This window comes from Manis pentadactyla, chromosome 7, assembly GCF_030020395.1.
Source record: "Manis pentadactyla isolate mManPen7 chromosome 7, mManPen7.hap1, whole genome shotgun sequence".
Taxonomy (NCBI): Eukaryota; Metazoa; Chordata; class Mammalia; order Pholidota; family Manidae; genus Manis; species Manis pentadactyla.
In genome coordinates, this window is record NC_080025.1 from 56,617,158 (window position 1) to 56,642,499 (window position 25,342).

The 25,342-nt window shown below is 39.2% G+C and overlaps 1 protein-coding gene and 1 long non-coding RNA gene across 8 annotated transcripts in view; both read right to left on the reverse strand.

The window, feature by feature from the left end:
- Nucleotides 1–25,342, reverse strand: part of LOC130684261 (uncharacterized) — a 209,342-nt gene that overhangs the window by 11,623 nt on the left and 172,377 nt on the right. The gene's annotated exons all lie outside the window — the stretch shown is intronic.
- Nucleotides 7,040–25,342, reverse strand: part of PIK3CG (phosphatidylinositol-4,5-bisphosphate 3-kinase catalytic subunit gamma) — a 38,498-nt gene continuing 20,195 nt past the window's right edge. For 5 of the 7 annotated variants that reach the window (XM_036892446.2, XM_036892444.2, XM_036892445.2 and 2 more), the window contains 2 exons: nucleotides 13,086–13,154; nucleotides 7,040–10,164 (listed from right to left, as the gene is read on the reverse strand). In XM_036892446.2, the coding sequence (XP_036748341.2) occupies nucleotides 9,886–10,164; nucleotides 13,086–13,154 (348 nt within the window). In that variant the 3' untranslated portion in view covers nucleotides 7,040–9,885. Of the gene's footprint in view, nucleotides 10,165–13,085; nucleotides 13,155–22,327; nucleotides 24,338–25,342 lie in introns of those variants that run through there. The other 2 variants (XM_057504410.1, XM_036892449.2) reach the window with 2 other exon arrangements.

Genomic DNA, 25,342 nt, shown 5'->3' on the forward strand with positions numbered 1-25,342 from the left:
GCTGTTTTAGGGAGTAGATCTGCCAGCCTTAGTGTGTAACAGATCATGGTCAGGTCAGGTTGGTTGGCCAGGAAGCTCTGATATAGCCATTTTTATGCCCAGAAGTTCTGACGACAGCTTCGATGCCACTGCTTGATAATTACTGACTTTGCATGTTTTTTTTCCTTTGGGAAACAAAATATTCTGAGCTTTTAATGAGGCCTGATGTGAGCAAAATGAGACTATTATCATGAAGACTGCGTTTTTTTTCAAAATGAAAAAACACCCTTGTTAAGAAATCCAAATATTGCAAAGTCAAGTTTCCAAAAACCCAAGACAAAAAGTAAATGCAAGGTAAACCCCCGCCCCCCGACTCTTGCCAGTTTAATGTGAGTGTGTCCTCCTAGCCTTTTTTTTTGTGGGGGACGGGAGAGGTGGGGAAAGGGTTATACCTAACTTTATTTCCACAGTGGCAGGTCAATCACTAGAATCCTGTCCACTCAGAGCAAGTCTGCATACAGGAAGCCGGTCTCTGCCTCTGGGGCTCTCTGTCCCCACCACCATCTCAGTCTGTCCTCAGCGCTGTCACCACTCCAGCCTCTGCTCTCCTGCAGCCTTGCAGCTGTGCCACCATGCCGCCCAGAGCACTGAGCAGGGCTCTTTTTAAAATTTTTTAATTAAGGTATTATTGATATACACTTTTATGAATGTTTCACATGAAAAACAATGTGGTTGCTACATTCACCCATATTATCAAGTCCCCACCCATACCCCATTGCAGTCACTGTCCATCAGTGTAGTAAGATGCCACAGATTCATTCCCTATTTGTCTTCTCTGTGTTACACTGTCTTCCCCATGATCCCCCACACCATGTGTACTAAACATAATGTCCCTTAACCCCCTTCTTCCTCTCTCCCCACCCACCCTCGCCCACCCCTCCCCTTTGGTAACTGCTAGGCCCTTGGAGTCTCTGAGTCTACTGCTGTTTTGTTCCTTCCGTTTTGCTTCATTGTTATACTCCACAAATGAGGGAAATCATTTGGTACTTGTCTTTCTCTGCCTTGTATATTTCACTGACCATAATATCCTCCAGCTCCATCCATGTTGTTGCAAATGGTAGGATTTGTTTTCTTTTTATGGCTGAATAATATTCCATTGTGTATATGTACCACATCTTCTTTATCCATTCATCTCCTGATGGACACTTAGGTTGCTTCCATTTCTTGGCTATTGTAAATAGTGATGCGATAAACATAGGGGTGCATATGTCTTTTTCAAACTGCACTGCTGCGTTCTTAGGGTAAATTCCTAGGAGTGGAATTGCTGGGTCAAATGGTATTTCTATTTTGAGTTTTTTGAGGAACCTTACATAGGGGTGCATATGTCTTTTTCAAACTGCACTGCTGCGTTCTTAGGGTAAATTCCTAGGAGTGGAATTGCTGGGTCAAATGGTATTTCTATTTTGAGTTTTTTGAGGAACCTCCATACTGCTTTCCAAAATGGTTGAACTAATTTACATTCCCACCAGCAGTGTAGGAGGGTTCCCCTTTCTCCACATCCTTGCCAGCATTTGTAGTTCCTAGTCTTTTCTGTTGGCCATCCTAACTGGTGTGAGGTGTTATCTCATTGTAGTTTTAATTTGTGATTCTCTGATGATTAGCGATGTGGAGCATCTTTTCATATGCTTGTTGGCCATCTGAATTTCTTCTTTGGAGAGGTGGCTGTTCATATCCTCCACCCATTTTTTAATAGGGTTATTTGCTTTTTGGGTGTTGAAGCATACGAGTTCTTTATATATTTTGGATGTCAACCCCTTGTTGGATATGTCATTTACAAATATATTCTCCCATACTGTAGGATGCATTTTTGTTCTGCTGATGGTGTCCTTTGCTGTACAGAAGCTTTTTAGTTTGATGTAGTCCCATGTGTTCATTTTTGCTTTTGTTTCCCTTTCTCGAGGAGATGTGTTCAGGAAGAAGTTGCTCATGTTTATATTCAGGAGATTTTTGCCTATGTTGTCTTCTGAGAGTTTTATGGTTTCATGACTTACATTCAGGTCTTTGATCCATTTTGAGTTTACTTTTGTGTATGGGGTTAAACAATAATCCAGTTTCATTCCCTTGCATGTAGCTGTCCAGTTTTGCCAACACCATCCTCCTAGCCTTTTAATGCTGTTACAAACCTATATTTTTTCTTGAATATTATTATACTGTAATACTGTCCTATAACCACCTTGTTTTACTGTCTTAATAAGTTACAGATCTATGTGGATGCCAATATATTTTTACCTACCTGATCTACTTCAAGGACTTCACTGTAGTCTGTAGTATGGATGTGATTTAATTAACCAATCCCCGGTTGAGAGACTTTTAGGCTTTTTCCAGTTTGTGATAATTACAAAGAATGTAGACTCGCTGGGTCAGAGAATAGATAACTTTTTTAAAAAAAAATTGAATCTGTCTTTATTTAAAATATTGATATTTTGTTCATCACAGGTTTTTTGCACTAATTTTGATTTTGAAAATATCACATGAAAATATTACTTAATTACTGTGGCTTTTGTTACTCCCTTGAATTTTACAACATAGGTGAATGCAGCACACTAATCCTCACTGAGCTCAGACCACCAAGTTCATTCCTATTGCATGGTCTTTGCTCACTCCCTCTGCATGGAACCAACCTTCCCCCAGTCACTCACAGGTGGCTCTTCTCTGTCCATTAGGTTTCAGCCTAAAAGACACCTCCTTAGGAAAGTGATCATTCTTTCTTAAAACAGTATGTGCACCATGGTCCTGTTTACTCTTTATTATAGATAGCACTTTTTTCCCTTTAAAACGTCTTTTTTTCACAAAGAATAGATATCTTTTTTGATAAAATTTCACAAAATGTCATACATGAATTTATCAACTTGCATGGCTTTGAGCAGTATGATAGAGTGTCCTTTCTTCCACCACCAAGTCTGGGCAGTACCAATCTTTGCTAATCTGGTGGTGAAAAGGAACTTGTTATTTTAATTTGCATTTAATCAGTAGTGGTTTGGGGTCTTTTGTTATATATGCTTATTGGCCTCATGTATTTGTGTGTGTGTGTGTGTGTGAGAGAGAGAGAGAGACTATAGTAGTTTCTGATGAGGTATTTATCTTTTACTAATTGAATTGTTAGAGCTTTTTATAAATTAAGTTCATTAGCACCTTGTCCCATATTTTCCATGCAATTAAAACTTTTTGGTAACAGCAGAAAATGTCAAGCAGTTTTACTTAACGCAGAGTCTGTGATCTCCTCCATCCCCCAAATAACTCCCCGAAACTTTTGGTTATTGACACTACATTAGTTTTCTAGGGATGTCACAATAAAGTACCACAAACCTGGTGGCTTAAAACAATAGAGATTTAGTCTCTCCGTTCTAGTGGGTAGAAATAGGAAATCAAGATGTTGGCAGGGCCACACTCCCTTGGAAATTTCTAGGGGAGGATCCTTTGCCTTTTCTAGTGCCTGGTAGCCCCAGGTGTTTGCTTGTAGACATGTGACAATAATCTCTACCTCCAACACATGGCGCTCTTCCTTCGCTTATATATACAGGCCACATTGGATCAGGGCCTACCATCGTGACCTCATCTTAACTTGATTACATCTGTAGAATCCATTTCCAAATAAGATTACACTCACAAATACCAAGGTGTAGGACTTCAACATATCTTCAGGGAAGGCACAATTCAACCCACAAGAAACACTCATTATGAAGTATCTGCTGTTGCCAGCAAATGATAAACCTTTTAAGAACTGAACTGGGTCAGTCTTGTTCCATATTCCAGTCTCCAGTACTTAGCCCATGTCTAGGATGGAGTGAGTACTCTGTAAAGATTTCTTTTATTTATTTATTTATTTGTTTGTTTGTTTATTTAAGTTATTTATTTTTATTTTGTTATCATTAATCTACAATTACATGGGTGACATTATGGTTACTATGCTCCCCCCATCATCAAGTCCCCACCACATACTCCATTATGGTCACTGTCCATCAGTGTAGTAAGATGCTGTAGAATCACTTCTTGCCTTCTCTGTATTGTACAGCCCTCCCCATGTCCCCCCCACTACATTATGTGTGCTAATTGTAATGCCCCTTTTCCTCCCTTGTCCCTCCCTTCCCACTCATCTTCCCCAGTCCCTTTCCCTTTGGTAACTTTAGCTAGTCCCTTCTTGGAGTCTGTGAGTCTGCTGCTGTTTTGTTCCTTCAGTTTTTGCTTTGTTCTTAAGCTCCACAGATGAGTGAAATCATTTGGTACTTGTCTTTCTCCTCCTGGCTTATTTCACTGAGCATAATACCCTCTAGCTCCATCCATGTTGTTGCAAATGGTAGGATTTGTTTTCTTCTTATGGCTGAATAATATTCCATTGTGCATATGTACCACCTCTTGTTTATCCATTCATCTACAGATGGACATTTAGGTTGCTTCCATTTCTTGGCTATTGTAAATAGTGCTGCGATAAACATAGTGGTGCATATGTCTTTTTCAAACTGGGCTGCTGCATTCTTAGGGTAAATTCCTAGGAGTGGAAGTCCTGGATCAAATGGTATTTCTATTTTGAGTTTTTTGAGGAACCTCCATACTGCTTTCCACAATGGTTGAACTAGTTTACATTCCCACCAGCAGTGTGGGAGGGTTCCCCTTTCTTCACATCCTTGCCAACATTTGTTGTTTGTCTTTTGGATGGTGGCCATCCTAACTGGTGTGAGGTGATATCTCACTGTGGTTTTAATTTGCATTTCTCTGATGATTAGTGATGTTAAGCATCTTCTCATGTGCATGTTGGCCATCTGAATTTCTTCTCTGGAGAACTGTCTGTTCAGATCCTCTGCCCATTTTTTAATTGGATTATTTGCTTTTTGTTTGTTGAGTTGCATGAGCTCTTTATATATTTTGGATGTCACTCATTTATCGTATATGTGATTTATGAATATATTCTCCCATACTGTGGGATGTCTTTTTGTTCTATTGATGGTGTCCTTTGCTGTACAGAAGCTATTCAGCTTGATATAGTCCCACTTGTTCATTTTTGCTTTTGTTTCCCTTGCCTGGGAAGATATGTTCATGAAGAAGTCGCTCATGTTTATGTCCACGAGATTTTTGCCTATGTTTTTTTCTAAGAGTTTTATGGTTTCATGACTTACATTCAGGTCTTTGATCCATTTTGAATTTACTTTTGTGTATGGGGTTAGACAGTGATTCAATTTCATTCTCTTACATGTAGCTGTCCAGTTTTGCCAACACCACCTGGTGATGAGGCTGTCATTTCCCCTTTGTATGTCCATGGCTCCTTTATCATATTTTAATTGACTGTATATGTTTGGGTTAATATCTGGACTCTCTATTCTTTTCCACTTGTCTGTGGGTCTGTTCTTGTGCAAGTACCAAATTGTCTTGATTACTGTGGCTTTGTAGTAGAGCTTGAAGTTGGGAAGCAAGATCACCCCTACTTCATTCTTCCTTCTCAGGATTGCTTTGGATATTCGGGGTCTTTTGTGGTTCCATATGAATTTTAGAACTATTTGTTCCAGTTCATTGAAGAACGCTGTTGGTATTTTGATAGGGATTGCATTGAATCTGTAGATGGCTTTAGGCAGGATGGCCATTTTGGCAATATTAATTCTTCCTAGTCAAGAGCATGGAATGAATTTCCGTTTGTTAACATCCTATTTAATTTCTCTTAGGAGTGTCTTGTAATTTTCAGGTTATAGGTCTTTCACTTCCATAGTTAGGTTTATTCCTAGGTATTTTATTCTTTTTGATACAATTGTGAATGGAATTGTTTTCCTGATTTTCTCTTTCTGCTAGCTCATTGTTAGTGTATAGGAAAGCAACAGATTTCTGTGTATTACTTTTGTATCCTGCAACTTTCCTGAATTCAGATATTAGTTCTAGTAGTTTTGGAGTGGAGTCATTAGAATTTTTTATGTACAATATCATGTCATCTGCAAATAGTGACAGTTTGACTTCTTCCTTACCATCTGGATACCTTTTATTTCATTGTTTTGTCTGATTGCTGTGGCTAGGACCTCCAATACTATGTTGAATAACATTGGGAGAGTGGGCATCCCTGTCTTGTTCCTGATCTTAGGTGAAAAGCTTTCAGCTTCTCACTGTTAAGTATGATGTTGGCTGTGGGTTTGTCATATATGGCCTTTATTATGTTGAGGTACTTGCCCTCTATACCCATTTTGTTGAGAGTTTTTATCATGAATGGATGTTGAATTTTGTCAAATGCTTTTTCAGCGTCAATGGAGATGATCATGTGGTTTTTGTGCTTCATTTTTTGATGTGGTAGATGATGTTGATGGGTTTTCAAATGTTGTACCATCCTTGCATCCCTGAGATGAATCCCACTTGATCTTGGTGTATGATCCTCTTGATGTATTTTTGAATTCGGTTTGCTAATATTTTGTTGAGTATTTTTGCATCTATGTTCTTCAGGGAAATTGGTCTGCAATTTTCTTTTTTGGTGGTGTCTTTGCCTGGTTCTGGTATTAGAGTGATGCTGGCTTCATAGAATGAGCTTGGAAGTATTCCCTCCTCATCTATTTTTTGGAAAACTTTAAGGAGAATGGGTATTGTGTCTTCTCTAAATGTCTGATAAAATTCAGCAGTGAATCCATCTGGTCCAGGGGTTTTGTTCTTGGGTAGTTTTTTGATTACTGATTCAGTTTTGTTGCTGGTAATTGGTCTGTAAAGATTTCTTAAAGAATTTGAGTTTCAGGAATATCTGGCTTGTCAGACATTAAAAGATGTGTACAGAGGACACAAGATGTCAAAATCTTTATTTGAATTCACAATAGACAATTTGTAATTAAAATACAAATTCAATTGGGGATAACTTCTCTGTCCAGAAGAGGGAATGTCTCGGCTCTCTGAGCAGGTACTTTCGCCAAAGTGTGTGCTTTAAGTTGCCCAGCCACTTGTCCTGAAAGTGAGTCTGAGAATATGCAAACTAGTATGTAGAGTAGAAACAAATTTACTCAGAATTATTAGGTTGTATTAAACAGAAAATAAGACAACAGAGCCCTTAAAAATCCAAATTTATTTCATTTTTTTTCCTTCATATTGTAAAACATAATTGACAATTGATTTCTTAATTGTGACAAATAGTCTAGCTTACCAAATAAAAGCCAGAGTCTGCTCCAGAAACTAAGTTATATTTTGACTCATTTCAAAAATAATTAATTTCCATTTAAATAGGACTAAGAGCCTCCAAATTATGTTGCAGAATTCCTATATCTAACTTTTCTTTTAAAAAATTCATTTCCTGTGAAAGATATATTTAATAAAGTTACTTTGCTAAAAGTCAAGAGTTTCCTCTAGGAATTGATAAATTTTATCTACAATGTGTCTGCTCCTCCTACTTTCACCAAGGATGATCAGTCACCTGAGGCTAGGTCCAAAACACCTGCTTTATTTTACTTTTATTGGTCATAGTTCCAGTCCAAAAGCAACGGGCCAGTGTTTTAAGTCCTAATGTACAGCCACAGAAATGAAATATTTCAGTCTGAACAGAAGGAACATTTTGATCTGGCACTTTATCTGAACTCACATAGACATGGTCTAGATAGAAAACTGAGCACTAAAGGCATTATTCAGATACACACAGCTGCATGGGCTCGTGACCTGTGCAGTGCCCCACACTCAGAAGGGTCTTGTGCTTGGCTTAATGCTCTGCTGTTGCCATCTTGAATTTCTTAATAATTTTTGAACAGCAGGCTCCACATTTTCATTTTTCACTGGGCCCCTCAAATTTCAAAACCAGTCCTAGATATACATAAAAGACCTGAATCATCTGACTTGTGATCTCTGACCCTAGTTCTAGAATATTTTCAAAGATAGAAAAGTTTGGGTCATGTGATGCACTAGGAATAAGGAAGGAAGAAAGCATACAAGGGTAATTTTTGTTTATCGGCAAGTCTATGAGTTAAAATTACACCTTCATTGGAATATGGGAGAAATCAAGCCCAATGCGATAAATATAAATCAGCCTAAAGAAAGCACTTGTTCATTTGAAGAGCAAATAGGTATGCACATGTGCCAGTAAGCTAAATATAAATACATTCCTCTGAATTCTTCTATCATTAAGATGATTATTTCAGCAATTCAAATAAAACGGAGAATCAGTGCAAGTTCTGAGCTTAGCTATTCTTTATAAGAATAATGAAAACATCCTCTTCTGAATTAGAACATGTCATTCTTCCTGTTCTTATTCAAAAGGATAGTAAGGAATAGTTGGTCTAAAAGTGCCATAAGATGTTTACCCTAAATTAATACAGAGGATTATACATTCCACTACAGGGCATGGTCCTCTGTACAGGGGGATAGAGAGTGATTTTAAAAGGAAGAGGAGTTCTTCTAGGTATCTTTTGAGCCAGGGGAAGGGCTCGGTAGGCAAGGAAGCAGTGTTACCTACAGTTTGGAAGGTCTTTTACATGTGTAAGAAAGAAATGTGTGTGCTACACTTCAGTCAAACAGGCATCTATTCAGAAAAGTTTTGAATGAAGTATATATTTATATCTGATTACACTTAAACATGGACACCATTAATAGAGTTATTTCTATATAAAGTAGTAACTATAGGTGATTTTTAAATGTTTTATAAATAATAATCTTTCTCTAAGATTAAAGAACACTCCAATAAATAGCAAAATATGTAAGCGATGAAAATAGTTTTTAAAGATGACATTTCAGTGTTTAGGAAATTGGAGGAATGTATCAAAGTTTAAAAGTCCTCTAAACTGAGAGGTGTCCAGTAGTGTTCTTCCTAACTTGAAGTACTTTTTAGATAGCATGTATCTTCTTCCGCTAAGAAAGAAACAAACTGTTCAGACCAGAATCTAAAATTAAGGCATTTGAAAACTACTCCATACTTTCTAGAGTGTCTCCTTTAATAATGTCCTTTTTAAAAACTCCCCTAACATCTTTACAAGTAAGTACCTAAAATTCTAGTAACCCTAGAGGAGAAATTCTTTTTCAACTGCTTTTTGAGTTCTAGGGTAAAGGTGTTCTTGCAAATTTCACGACTCTGGGTAAAGAGTTGTAGGAAGGTGGCAATTGAGGCAGAAGGGAGGCAGGGAGAAAGGGAGGAAAATCCAAAGGCAAACCATGAGTCCCTTTAGTTACTTTGTGTTTCTGTGCTGGAGAAGGCTGTGATAATTGTCCTTCATAGTTCCCTCTGTGGGCAAGGTTGAGACAAATGGTCTCATCTCTATTTTTCCTCTTTGTAAGCTGGGAACCAGACCAGCAGAGAAAAGCCAGGGCACAGAGGTTCAGATTTTTCATTTTGTTTTTGTGTGTCTCCGTTGTACACTATTAAAGAACCAATTACAAAAGACATTGAAAAGACTAACCGGCTCTCCTTGCTTTTAGCACATCATTGGCCTCTCTGGATAGAGTGGGGGATGTTTGGAAGCATCAGTTGGGAAATGAGACAGAGATTACAATGGTCACATCTTTTTCTGAAAACAGCTTAAGCAACACAATGATAACCAAAGTTGAGAGTAAATCCAGATGCAAATAGATGCCACCAATTACTCTAAAGAATTTCTAGAAGCACTCAATAATGTGGTAGTCAAAACATCAGGCACAATGAGGAAGTCATTAGTCTGTTTAAACTCAGAATGTTCTCCAACATCACTGAGGCAAATGAGTAAAAACAAACCTGCAAATAAGCCTAAAACCAAACATTCCTTAAACAGTCAGACATGCCAATATTTGTCTCCAGTGAAGATCTGGGCTAGGGAAAGAGTTCTAGCTCTTGAAGCACCAGTTTTCATAATGTCCGATTACATTTTAAATCCAAGTCCGATGACTGACATGCTGCTCATTTAAAGCTTTAGGACACTGGCTTTTGAATTCTAGTGCCGAGTATTAGGCTGAATGTTTCTCTCCTTGTTTGATGCCAAGAACAAGATGTAGGAACCAGTTAAACTGCACAGTCCACCCTTTGTCTCTGCAAACTTCAATCTGATCAAGAAAATACTTTTTAGCATCCTCCTCATTTTTCCCCACTGTTAGGGCATCCCGAATGTATTCAATGTCCTCTTTGCTTGTTAACTGGGGCATGCCCGTCATCAGCATCATGGAGAACAGAATGATCAGCAGGTTTGTGTGATGACGGAGGGCTAGATAAGCCTTAACGCAGACATCCTGGATAAAGGAGAACAAAGTGCTGTTACTGTTGTTACGGTAACCAAGCAGGCAGAAGCCCGCTGGCTGTATTGGTAGATATACAGCATTATCCTGTCCAGGAGAAGAAGCCAGCACAAACAGGGCGGGTTCCCTGCCTCACATGAAAATCTTGATGAGCACATGAACTATTTTAATAATCTCTGAAGCACTGTGGTGTAGGCTCGTATGTCCAGAGTGTGCTCAAAGACAGGAGCTGGTACAGGGAGTTCCAGCATGTTTCTTACTTAACCTGTTTAGTTCAGTTTCTTTCCTGGAAAATTGAGGGTGAGGGTTTCTGTAGTGTCTGAAGAGCAATGACTGACTCAGGTCTTGAGAACTGTGCTGGAATCAATACAATTTCTGTAGCTTAAATAAGTGTTTGCCAAGAGCTAATGGGTTCCAGAGGAATGATGATGTGGTGTTTGCGACTGAGTTTTCATCTTTATTTTACAGTTTGTCTGATTCTAAGAAAACAGAGGATTTAGCTTTTCACTGACTCTCAAAATTGTAGAAAGGACTTCGATTTTAGTACAGATTCTGAATACTGAGAGAGAGGGCTTTAAAACGTGCGATGGTGGGGGTGATGCAAGTGATTGGAGCCCGCTTAGTGAGCAATAGGTGTGCTTTTGCTGACTGAATTGTTCCAAAGCACAGGAAAAGGGGCAAGTTCCCCTTTTTGCATCATGAGATTAACCTACCCTTAATGTCATAGTTGGCAGTGATAGTGTTTGTTAAAACTCAAAATGGTGATTACAGATAGAAATATTTCAAACAAAATACAGAGTAAAATGTTGAAAGAACACCACACCAAAGCCAAATAGGGTTTATTCCAAAAATTGCAAGGGTCATTCATCAACAACATCTTTGTTACACTTTTTCCTTCCATGGAACTTCCTATGACCTTCATAATTGGTTCGTTTTGACTCCCCAAAGGAGTCAAATGAAGGTGGAAAGTAAAGCAAGACCAGGAACAACTTCACCTTGACAGTGGAGCAAAATTATGAGGGTAGTTCATCAACACACCAAAGCCAAATAGGGTTTATTCCAAAATTGCAATTGTACTAAAATCTACTTTTGATTTTTATAAAAGTAGCAGGTAACTTAAAATGTAACTGAAATGTAATGATGGGAAGAATTATCTGAAATTACTAATCAAGATCATTCTGAATAATGAGTAGCGGAAAAAAAGAAGTGAAGTGTAAAATCAGAAAAGCCAAGGTAAAATTGTTAGCATTTACAAATAACCATTTTCTCAGAACACTGAAGGGGGGAAAAAAACCCTCAAATACTATTGTAATTCATATAAAAACTCTTATATACTAGTTTATAAACTTAATAAACAGAATGCTATAAATATGAGCCACCAGTTAGAAAGTACAATGAAAAGATGGATGTTGTGAATAATGGCAACAAAACTCCATGATTCCTGGGATAAACACAGACACAAAACATGCAGAAACCATTTTCCAAAACTATAATAATTTACTGAGGCAAGTAAAAGAAAACTTGAACACGTGGAGCAGCAGAGCAGTTCCTCAGTGATAAGACTGCTTATTATAAAGATATAAATTCTTTTCATATGAATCTATAAATATAGTGAAATTTCAATAAAAATTCCTATTGGATATTTAAACTCAGATATGGTTTTAGGTTCATCTGGGATAATTAGGCCCTGAGAGAACATTTTGAAACAGTATAGTAATGAAAAACAGTGCTGGCCATACTATATATGAAAACATATTGTAAAACTATAATATTTAAAACAACATGAAACAGTGTTCTTAAAAAAGATAAAATATTTTGTGGAACAGAATGGAAAGTTCCAAGACATAGCTAAGTACATAATAAATATATAATAAAGATGACTTCTCAAATTAGTGGGGAAAAGGTCTATTATTTGATAAATGGGGCTGGTACAGCTCGCTCATCATTGAGGGAAAATAAAGTTTCCACCATGTGAGATGACAAAATCAATTCCAGATGAATTAAAGATTTCTATGTAAAAAGGGCAGACAGTTAAATAATTACAGAGTGGAAAATGGCTTTATGAAGATTATTTCCAAGGTGGAATCTGTAAGGACAAGATGGAGAAATTATGGAAATTTCAAACTTTTGAGGGAAGAAAAACTATATTAGAAGAGGAAGATGATAAGAGAAAACCGAGTTGCAACATGACAGATCACTTCTTCACTCCCAGCCCCCAGACCTCTTACAAATCAAAGCCAGACAGAAAATAGTCGGCTAAAAATACAGGACAAGGATATAAATGAGAATTCATACTATAAAACATAATAAACATGAAAAAATATGCAATGTCATGAATAATCAAATAAATATAATTTCAAATGAGATGGAAACATTCACCTACCAAATTGGAAATTTTTAAAATTTAAGGATAATACCCAATGTTTGTCTTTCATATGCAGATGGTAAATAGGAATAGGTATAGTTTTCCTATAGCAGACAATTTGATAACATGCATCAGAAGCTTTAAGATATTTGTAAATGTTACATAACTTAATTGTGGTGGTGGTTACATGACTGATGCATTTGTCAAAACTCAAACAACTATATACCTAAAAAGGCCAAATTCTGCTGAATATGGATTATGCCTCAATGAACTTGATTTAAAAAATGTCTATGTAATTTTACCCAGCAATTTCCATGTTAGGAATTAACCTTTTAAAAAAAGTCAGAGTACATTCTGATCTTCGATTATTTGCTATCCTTCTGTATGCTGGGGGGCCCCAGACAAACCCCTTCTGTCAGCCCACTGTGTGATCAAACTCTTTAATAGAAAAATTTTGAAGAGGAAATTAACTTGGAGACAAGTTATTATAACACCAATCCACTGATGCTCAGTAAGTACTTGTTATGTGGCAACACACTGATTCACCCACCATTGCTGTAGCACACGGATCCATGTTAAAGGAAGGTAACCTTCCTGTTTCTCTTGAAGGCCATCTCACCTATGGAAGGAATTTCTACTGGCTCAAATGTATTCAGTTCTGATCTTCACCTGCAAGCATTGCTTCTATGAGAAAGAAACTTCATCTTCTAATTTCACCTCATGCTCCATACGGGTCAGACACAAATTCTGACTGGCTGTGCAGACTTACAGACTTGGTGTGCATTTACTTATCTTTTGCTTAAAGGCAGTTAAAAGTGCAGATTCATACTTCGCTGCCTGGATTCAAATCTTGGCTTTATTACTGACAAGCTGTTTGTCATCTGAGAAGTTATTTAACCTATCTGGACCTCAGTTTCCTCCTCAGTGGAATAAGACTAATAACAATACCCATTTCCTATGGTTGTGGTGAGATTTAAGTGCTTTGTGAGTGGTTGGCTATTCTCAATAGTGTGAGAGGTTGCTTCACGGAACACACATTTCTCAAAGCTGAGGAGGTTGCCTTCCCATCTAAACCACCTGCCCAAAATGTCTCCTCAGACAGTAAGGACTAGGTGGTGAGGGGGATTGGGGCGGGAGGTGGGTCTCACTCCAAGCAGTGTGGCAGGGGAGGTTGTCTTCACACTGCCCACTGAGGTGGGGAAGAAGATGGGGCACAGGGCTCTCTTGCTCTGAGGGGCACAGCTGAGGACATGCTCTGCCCTCTCAAGCCCCAGCAGTTTCATTTCTGCCCTTTGTGCTCAGCCATAGTGTCTGTGAGAGAGTCCTGACCATGCTTCCTGATGCAGAGGCCTGTGGTTTGAGGGCCTAGGAGGATGTGGCTGGGGGCACTCAGGGGGAAGCACAGAACACAGAAGTTACTGGCTGTGGCAACAGAATTTTCCCTTCAGCTGTGCCTGCCTGGCACTGACCTCAAACAGGCTCATTCTGTCCTCTCTTCTGTTTGTTGTAGGCTTTGTATGACTGAGTGGAAAGAAGGGATGAGGGAAGAATCTGATTTCAGGAACTTGCTCTAATGCGTTTGTTGATGTGTGTGAATGTGGGGGACACTGTAACACTGTTCCTGTCATTAGCAAGGACACCATCAGTAGTGGCTAATAAATAGATTGAGTCTACATAGTACATCTGCTCTTAATTTCATAGTTGATTCACATGGCTTAATTAAAGCACCTAGTACCAAAGGAAAAGATTGGGTTTACAAAGCTACCACTCCCAGAAACCTTGGGAAGAAATGAATTCATTACCATTTCAGGGTCAAAACTTTGACTGGATTTGATATGGTCCCGTTACTGATTTCTCAACTACCAGTGCTCTGTGGCTGCCTGAGACTGTCCAAGGTCATGTGGAACAGGCCTATTTTTTCTTAAGACTAAACTCCTCCATTCTCATCTGGAAACAAAGTAGAAGTGAAATATTACTGTACAAATCTACGAAAATGAGGAAGTAATCTCAGGGCCATGAAACAGAAACTCCAGGAAAAGAACCGAGGGCTGAGTGAAGGAGAGAGTGAAGAAAATCTCACAAATCATCATCGATGAAAAGAAATGTCACCCACTTACTTTTCCTAAGTAGTAATGTTGCCTCTGTCTGCTAGAGGAAGGAGACATGAGGGAAAATAGTATTTCAAAGACAGAGCATTTTATTTTGTGTTTATAAAAATCAATATATTCGCTAGGCAATGTCTTCAGAAGTTATTTTGGCAAAAGAGAAGGTCATTTCACTGGGTAGCAGTAATAATAGTGCCGGAGGAAGCACTTTCTGGTTAATTTGAAATAAGAGTGCATCTGACACTTGGCTATGCATTTGAGTTTGAATTTGCAGTCTTATCTTCGAGGACTTCTTGAAAATGGTTCTCAGACAAGCTCTGTCTATTCAGGGGAAGAGCTGTGCTGCCATTTTCTCAAATATTTGGCCAGAAGCTTGTTAGAAATCTAAAGGTTAAAATTAAACTCTTGTACTTTAGTCAAACACACAAAATAGATTGTATGTAGGGACGTGTGCCTGTGTGCGTGTGTGTATTTCCAGCCTTGTTCCAAAATTGATTGAAGGTGGATTATTTGAATACAGAAAAGTAAAAAATGACATTAATTAGAAGTGGATAGAAAAAGGGAAGGGAATAACAAAGGAAATGACCCACAGTGGGTTTAGGAAAGCAACGAATTTAAAACTATATACCACAAACCCTACATACTTGCTATGGGTAGTCTTCAAATATATCTGTAGCGCAAAGGAAAGTGGAATCTGTTACTTCATCTAATTAAAAAAAAACTATTTGTTTAGGAGAAATACAGTTTTTTGAGAGACTAAGACCTTATAGAAATTTCACAAGAGGATCTTTATAAAGAGTACACTTTGTAACATGGTTTAATGTCCTCAATAATATTCTTATGGTAGACAAAACAGTTTTCTAAAAGAAACTAAACATTGAGAGAATGACGCCAGTTGGAAGGTTATTCTTGATAAATGTTTAAAAGTAACAGGGGTCTAATATCTTAGGCACCAAGTAACACTGCATGCTGGGGGATTTACATGCACAGCCAATCCAAGGCCCACTTTCCAGTCTGTATTCATATCTTTTCCAGAAAAGTGATAAAATTTGGCAAGTTTATCCAAGTCCTAGCAATTATACAACCCTGCAGGAGTCTGCATCTGGGGAGTTATCACACCAACACATTCAAAACTCCTACAATGGCTGATTCTGGGCTCCTGTCTGCATGGATAGCATGGAAAGAGAGAAGTGCTGAGTCTCCAGACCCACATGCAGGAGGCTAAGCTACACCTCACAGTGGGCCAGGGAGCAAACCCCAACAGGGAATCCTTTGTCAATTCAGTAAATTAGGGGCAATTTGACAGAAAAACTCATCATCTCCCTGTCAGTTGAGCTCCATATGACTGCTTTGGTTTGCTCCCCCACGACCCCATCTAGCCCATGCTATGCTTCAAATGGGACCCAAATTCTATTACGTACTCTCATGTTTACCTGTGCTCCATCCATACTGATAAGTGTGCTTGTTATACCTAAATACTGACACTAAATACTCACATCATGTCCTTGCTCATGTTATTCTTTCTGCCCAGCTGTTCCTCCCCTCCACCCCTGCATCTACTTGGCAAAATAAAATTGAACTCGGCCCTTAAGGCCTGGATAAAAACCCTTCCCTACACAGACTTTTTCCACCTCCCTGGGCAGGATTATTAATGAATTGCTCCCTCTGCAAACTACCACTCAAATCCTTAGTACAAAGCTGTGTGTTTGACTCTCTGCTGCACTTCCACTCTGTCTCCTGTTCCCACCACTGTAGATAAACTGCAAATATATGACAAATGAATGGTTAATATGCAGAAGCCAGGTTCAATCTGGGGCAAGATTCATTGCTTTAAAATCAGGACAAATCAGGGAACAATCATATTTGAAAGGGGTTAAACTCTAAAGACATCTGGCCTTTCCAGGAACTGTACTGGAGTTTTCTTTGTGCCCAGCACAGTACTGGCAATGTGGTAGGTATTTAGGTAAGTGTGTGTTGGATCAGAGTGTTATTCTGGATATGCAAGAACAGGGCCTGGTGACTACAACAGTGTGGAGTTGGTAGCTGAGAAATCCCAACATGGTAGGTGACAGGAATAGATAGTTATGGGTGCAGACAAATGCAGGGTTCCCACACAGGAAAGGGGAGTCAGAGAATAGGAATGGGGAGTGACAGTGAGGTGGCCACAGCTCAGGAATGTCAGCTAGTAAGGTCTCTGTGGTCCTGGTGGTCTGTGTGGCTGGGGCTTAGGGAGACTACTTGAGTCTCCAATCAGGCAAATGACATGAGGGAGCAGGGCCAATCCTAGAGGCACATGAACAGGCAAGGCCCTGGTGGAGGAACTGAGGCAGCAGTAGGTAAAACAACCTGGAATCTGACATGAGAGCTTGATGAGAGCAGAAACAAACTCTGGAGGCTCTTAAAAACCCAAGTCAGGACTCTGCATAGAGGCTTAGTACGGGGCTGAGCCTGTGGGTTGAGGGGCTGGCACTGCCAGGACTGGACACCCAGCAGGGCCTGATAAAATTGGCGTCCAAGAGGAAAGTAACACAGTGAAGGGGCTCAACTTGTCTCTATAAAATGCTTCTTAGACTGACATCTAGAGGCGAGTACACTCATCAGATGGCCTGTTCTGCAGGGTGTGCTTGGAAAGGTGTTACTGGGCCCCCTGATTTCTTCAGTTTCATCTGACACACATTTGCTTGGTGCCTACTGTGTGCAAAGAACAACTTCAAAATGCTTGGTCATACAAGGTTGTGTTGTTCACACTCCTCAAAAACTTTCCTATGTTGAGTGTATACTCTGGGGGTCTCCTGCATGTCCTGCTCTCTTGGCATTAACTCCTGCTCTGATTGGGAGAAAATATGCAATTTTTACATCCATAAGCAAATTTCCACAAAAATGTGAATAGGCTCCATATACCACTTATATCTTTTTATTACGTCTTTTATTTCTTAATAAAACTTTAGAGATAAGCTCAAGATGGCAGTGTGAGTAGGGCAGCGGAAATCTCCTCCTAAAACCATATATATTTTGAAAATACAGTAAATGCAACTATGCCTAAAAGAGAGACCAGAAGATACAGTACAACAGCCAGGCTACATCTATATCTGCGAGAACAGCATCTCATGAAAAGGGTAAGATACAAAGGCACGACCCAGCGGGACCCAAACACTCCCCAACCCCAGTTCACCAGTGGGAGGAAAAGAGTCGGAGTGGGGAGGGAGTGGAAGCACAGGACTGCTAAATAACCAGGCCTAGTAGTCTGCACCAGGAGCACACACACACATTGCATGGTGTACTGAGTATTAGAGAAACAGAAAAGTAAAATCCAAGACAGAGACTGCAAGCATATCCCCACAGCCAGCTCCCCTGGGATGAAAGAAAATAAAAGTCTTAAAGGGACAAGGGTTTAACAGGTGGATGAAATCGTCCTGGCACACTTAGCTCAGCAGGCTGGGAGTCTTAAGGAACTTCAGGTGCCCTAACCCCCTGGGTGGCGATGCAGCTCCAAAGCCCCTCATGGCAATAAGCAGCCTGCCGTACATTCCCCCCCTGCCAGCACTGCAAGCAAACTGACTGACCCACCACTGCTGCAGACCAGCCAGCGTGCAGCGCAGCCCACAGCAACCACACAGAGTCTTCTCCCAGCACACAGCTAACTGGGCCCGACCCAGAGGCTGCCACCAGCACGCAGCTTCCTGGCACAGTCAGAGGAAGCTGGGGCAAAGTCCAGAAGGCACGAAGTGGTGCCGTTCTTGCAGGAGAACACACGCTGCATGGATGCAAACCCAAGCAGTGCCCTAGGCCATCCTGAGGGCTGCCCCGTCCAAGGCAGCTTAAGGAATTAACCCAGAGACTGCTACCTGTGTGCAGATAATGGGCACAGGCAGTGGAGCAGGGCAAGGTGACCAGCAAGCAGGAAGGGTCTTTGTACTCCCAGCTGACACATGTGCCACTGTGCCGGTAATCACTTCTATCACCATGAAAAGGCAGAAGAACCTGGTTCAGTCAAAAATCACTCAAACAATGCCAGAGAGAGGGCCTGGTGAGAGAGATATAACCAATCTTCCTGAAAAAGAATTCAAAATAAAAGTCATAATCATGCTGATGGAGCTGCAGAGAAATATGCAAGAGCTAAGGGATGAAGTCAGGACAGAGATAACCAAAATGAAACAATCATTAGAAGGACTTAAGAGCAGACTGGATGAGATGCAGGAGACTGCTAATGTAATAGAAATCAGAGAACAGGAATAGAGAGAAGCTGAGGCAGAGAAAGAAAAGGATCTCCAGGAATGAAAGAATATTAAGAGAACTGTGTGACCAATCCAAATGGAACAATATTTGCATAATAGGGGTACGAGAAGAAGAAGAGAGAGAAAAAGTGATAGAAAGTGTCTTTGAAGAAATAATTGCTGAAAACTTCCCCAAACTGGGGGAGGAAATACTCTCTCAGATAATGGAAGCCCATAGATCTCCGAACACAAGGGACCCAATGAGGACAACACCAAGACATATAATAATTAAAATGGCAAAGGTCAAAGACAAGGGTATTAAAAGCAGCCAGAGAGAGAAAAAAGATCACCTATAAAGGAAAACCCATCAGGCTATCATCAGACTTTTCAGCAGAAACCTTACAGGCCAAAGAGAATGGCATGATATATTTAATGCAATGAAACAGAAGGGCCTTGAACCAAGAATAATATATCCAGCAAGATTATCATTTCAATTTGAAGGAGGGATTAAACAATTTCCAGATAAGCAAAAGTTGAGGGAATTTACCTCCCATAAACCATCTCTACAGGGTATTTTAAAGGAACTGCTCAAGATGGAAATATTCCTAAGGCCAAATAGATGTCACCAGAGAAAATAAAATCACAGCAAAGAGAGCAGACCAACCAAATACTAATTAAAGGCAAAGAATAAAATCAGCTATCCAGAAAAATCAGTCAAGGGAAACACAAAGGAGTGCAGCATGAAACACCTAACATATAAAGAGTGGAGGAGAAGGAATAAGAAGGGAGAGAAATAAAGAATAATCACACTGTGTTTATAATAGCGTAATAAGTGAGTTAAAGTTAGATGGTTAGATAGTAAAGAAGCTACCCTTGAACCTTTGGTAAACAAGAATCCAAAGCCTGCAATGGCAATAAGTACATATCTATCGATAATCACCCTAAATGTAAATGGACTGAATGCCCCTATTAAAAGATGCAGAGTAATAGAATGGATAAAAAAGCAAGACCCATCTATATGCTGCTTACAAGAGACTCACCTCAAACCCAAAGACATACACAGACTGAAAGTGAAGGGATGGAAAAAAATAATTCATGCAAACAATAGGGAGAAAAAAGCAGGTGTTGCAGTACTAGTATCAGACAAAACAGACTCAAAACAAAGAAAGTAACAAGAGATAAAGAAGGACATTACATAATGATAAAGGGCTTGGTCCAACAAGAGGATATAACCATTATAAATAAATATGCAACCAATACAGGAGCACCAACATATGTGAAACAAATACTAACAGAATTAAAGGAGGGAATAGAATGCAAAGCATTCATTCTAGGAGACATCAACACACCACTCACTACAAAGGACAGATCCACCAGACAGAAAATAAGTAAGGACACAGAGGCACTGAACAACACACTAGAACAGATGGACCTAACAGACATCTATGGAACTCTACACCCAAAAGCAGCAGGATACACATTCTTCTCAAGTGCACATGGACCATTTTCCAGAATAGACCACATACTAGGTCACAAAAAGAGCCTCAGTAAATTCAAAAAGATTGAAATTCTACCAAAAAACTTCTCAGACCACAAAGGTATAAAACTAGAAATAAATTGTACAAAGAAAGCAAAAAGGCTCACAAACACATGGAGGCTTAACAACATGCTCCTAAATAATCAATGGATTAATGACCAAATTAAAACAGAGATCAAGCAATATATGGAGACAAATGAAAACAACAGCACAATGTCCCACTTTTTGTGGGATGCAGTGAAGGCTATTCTAAGAGGAAAGTATATAGCAATCCAGGCCTATTTAAAGAAGGAAGAACAATCCCAAATGAATAGTCTAAAGCCACAATTATTGAACCTGGAAAAAGAAGAACAAATGAGGCCCAAAGACAGTAGATGGAGGGACATAATAAAGATCAGAGAAGAATTAAATAAAATTGAGAAGAATGAAACAGTAGAAAAAATCAGTGAAACGAAGAGCTGATTCTTTGAGAAAATAAACAAAATAGATAAAACCCTAGCAAGACTTATTAAGAGAAAATGAGAATCTACGCACAAAAACAGAATCAGGAATGAGAAAGGAAAATTCACGACAGACCCCACAGAAATACAAAGAATTATTAGAGAATACTATGAAAATCTGTAGGCTAACAAACTAGATAAGCTAGAAGAAATGGACAACTTTTTGGAAAAATATGACTTTCCAAGACTGACCAAGGAAGAAACAGAAAATCTAAATAGACCAATTACGAGCAACGAAATTGAATCCATAATCAAAAAACTACCCAAGAACAAAACCGCTGGGCAAGATGGATTCACCACTGGATTTCATAAAAAATTTAGAGAAGACATAATGCCCATTCTCCTTAAAGTTTTCCAAAAAATAGAAGAGGAGAGAATACTTCCAAACTCACTCTATGAAGCCAGCATAACTCTAATACCAAAACCAGGCAAAGAACACCACAAGAAAAGAAAATTACAGACCAATACCCCTGATGAACATAGATGCAAAAATACTCAACAAAATATTAGCAAACTGAATTCAAAAATACATCATGAGGATCATACACCATGACCAAGTGGGATTCATCTCAGGGATGCAAGGATGGTACAACATTAAAAAATCCATGAACATCATCCACCACACCAACAAAAAGAAGGGAAGGACAAAAACCACATGATCATCTCCATAGATGCTGAAAAAGCATTTGACAAAATTCAACATCCATTCATGATTAAAACTCAACAAAATGGGTATAGAGGGCAAGTACCTCAACATAATGTAGGCCATATATGACAAACCCACAACCTACATCATACTTAACAGTGAGAAGCTGAAAGCTTTTCACCTAAGATCAAGAACAAGACAGGGATGCCCACTCTCACCACTTTTATTCAACATAGTACTGGAGGTCCTAGCCATGGCAATCAGACAACACAAAGAAATAAAAGGCATCCAGATTGGTAAGTAAGAAGTCAAACAGTTACTATTTACAGATGACATGATATTGTACATAAAAAACCCTAAAGACTCCACTCCAAAACTACTAGAACTAATATCAGAATTCAGCAAAGTTGCAGGATACAAAATTAACACACAGAAATCTGTGGCTTTCCTATACACTAACAATGAACTAATAGAGAAATCAGGAAAAGAATTCCATTCACAATAGCATCAAAAAGAATCAAATACCTAGGAATAAACCTAACCAAGAAAGTGAAAGACCTGTACCCTGAAAACTACAAGACACTCTGAAGAGAAATTAAAGAGGACACTAACAAATGGAGATTCATCCCACGCTCTTGGGTAGGAAGAATTAATATTCTCAAAATTGCCATCCTGTCTAAAGCAATATACAGATTTGATTCAATCCCTATCAAAATACCAACAGTATTCTTCAATGAACTCAAACAAATAGTTCTAGAATTCATATGGAACCACAAAAGACCCCGAATATCCAAAGCAATCCTGAGAAGGAAGAATAAAGGAGGGGGATCTTGCTTCCCAACTTCAAGCTCTACTACAAAGCCACAGTAATCAAGAAAATTCGGTACTGGTACAAGGAATAGACCTATAGACCAGTGGAACAGAATAGAATCCAGATATTAACCCAAACACATATGGTCAATTAATATACAGTAAAGGAGCCATGGATATACAATGGAGAAATGACAGCCTCTTCAACAGCTAGTGTTGGCAAAACTGGACAGCTACATATAAGTGAATGAAACTGGATCATTGTCTAACCCCATACATAAAAGTAAACTCGAAATGGATCAAAGACCTGAATGTAAGTCATGAAACCATAAAACTCTTAGAAAAAAACATAGGCAAAATTCTCTTGGATATAAACATGAGCGACTTCTTCATGAACATATCTCCCTGGGCAAGGGAAACAACAGCAAAAATGAACAAGTGGGACTATATCAAGCTGAAAAGCTTCTGTACAGCAAAGGACACCATCAGCAGAACAAAAAGGCATCCTACAATATGGGAGAATATATTCATAAATGACATATCCAATAAAGGGCTGACATCCAAAATATATAAAGAGCTCATGGGCCTCAACAAACAAAAAACAAATAATCCATTAAAAAATGGGCATAAGATCTGAACAGACACTTTTCCAAAGAAGGCCAACAGGCACACGAAAAGATGCTCCACATTGCTAATCATCAGAGAAATGCAAATTAAAACCACAGTGAGATTTCACCTCACATCAGTTAGAATGGTCACCATCCAAAAGACAAACAACAACATATGCTGGCAAGGATGTGAAGAAAGGGGAACTCTCCTACACTGCTGGTGGGAATGTAAATTAGTTCAACCATTGTGGAAAGCAGTATGGAGGTTCCTCAAAACAATCAAAATAGAAATACCATTTGACCCAGGAATTCCACTCCTAGGAATTTACTCTAAGAATGCAGCATCCCAGTTGGCAAAAGACATATGCACCCCTATGTTTATCACAACACTATTTACAATAGCCAAGAAATGGAAGCAATGTAGGTGTTCATCAGTAGATGAATGGGTAAAGAAGAGATGGCATATATACACAATGGAATATTATTCAGCCATAAGAAGAAAACAAGTCCTACCATTTGTAACAACATGGATGGAGCTAGAGGGTATTATGCTCAGTGAAATAATTATGCCAGGCGGAGAAAGACAAGTACCAAATGATTTCACTCATCTGTGGAGTATAAGAACAAAGAAAAACTTAAGGAACAAAACAACCGCAGACTGACAGAACCCAAGAATGGACTAACAGTTACCAAAGGGAAAGGGACTGTGGAGGGTGAGTGGGAAGGGAGGGATAAGGGGAAAAAATGGGCATTACAATTAGCAGACGTAAGGTAGGGGGGCACATGAGGAAGTCAGTATAGCACAGAGAAGACAAGTAGTGACTCTATAGCACCTTATGACACTGATCGACAGTGACTGTAATGGGGTATGTGGTGGGGACTTGATAATGGGGGAGTCTAGTAACCATAATATTGCTCATGTAATTGTACATTAATGACACGAAAATAAAAAAAAAAAAGATTTAACAGATATCATTAACTTAAATGACTTTAAGTAAACCTAGGCAGAATAAAAGTTTTCATATTCATGCTTGATAACCATAAACAAACAAATAAATAAAACATTAGACATCATAATTAGGTTTCCTTCCTCCTCGAGTGTATGGATATTTAACCTGCATCTTGAGGGCTTATTAACATCCCTGTAATAGGTAGTTTGCCAATGTGTCCTGCTGCTTCTTCAGAAACTCATAGAATATAGCGTGTCATGGAAAAGAAAGTAGCCTAGGAGGTTACCTAGCCTCGTCCAAGTCTGCCCAATGCAGGGACTGCCCTCCAGAGCCCACTCCTTCACTCAGCCAATGCATGCTCAGTGCTCACTATGTCGCAGGGCCTGTGTACGGCGTCCAGGTCAGACGTGGCCCTGGGGCACAGAGCTGACCCTAGGGAGGGAGAGACATGCCACAGACGAGTGCCAATAATTACATGCAGTGATGTATGCAGGCAGCATGCAGGGGGCTGGGACAAAGACCACCACGAGGGACCTAACTTATGAGGCTGCTCTGAGGAATGACACTGAAACAGAGACCTGCAGGGCAGCAAAGGGCATTCCAGGAGGCCTGAGTGGTAGCATAGCTGGAATGGGGAAAATGTGGAGGAAGGCCTCCAGGACCCAAGTAAGGAATACAGGGCATGCACCTTGGGTAAGGCTGGAGGGGGTCAGGCCTCCAAGCACTGGCCTTGCAGAGCAAGCCTAGGCATTTAGATTTTATTCAGAGATGAGAAGCCACTGGGCAGTTTAAGGAAGTAACACTGTATCTAATTTCTTAAGTTCAGTTTGTAACTAAATTCAGACTGATTTACGAATTTCTGAGACCAGATACTTAATAGAATGAAGGGAAAACACTAAAATGTTGATAGTTATTTTTGGAAGATGGGATAAAGGGTTGTTTTTTCCTCCTGATATTTTTAATATTTTGCTAGCTTTTCTTAAAAGAAACATTCACTACTTTTAAAATTTGAAGCACCTCCACATTCTTCTGTAAAAATAGATGTGAAGCCAAATTTCAGTTGCCAATGATATAAATGTATTTGTATGTAATATCTGTTCTAAATCTGTAAAATTCAAAGCAAAGTGGTTCTAAATTGCCAGTGGAAAAACATCATTTTCTTTTTTCTCTCTTCAGTAAGGGAGAAATTTTTCTGAGGAGAATTTATTTATCAGCACAGTCACTGAAATATATTTCTTCAGCACCCTGTATGTAGGATGCTATCCAAAGGCTAACAGATATTCTTGGGTTCAAATAGTAGGCTTCGGTTATGTGTCTTCTGGTCTGACTCTAGCTTGTTCCTAAACTCTCCCCTATTCTAGAAATAACTTATGAATATGGTCCAAGGCTAAACTAGCTACCATGGAAAGTAGCACCTTCTTCTTGCAGTCCTCCTGA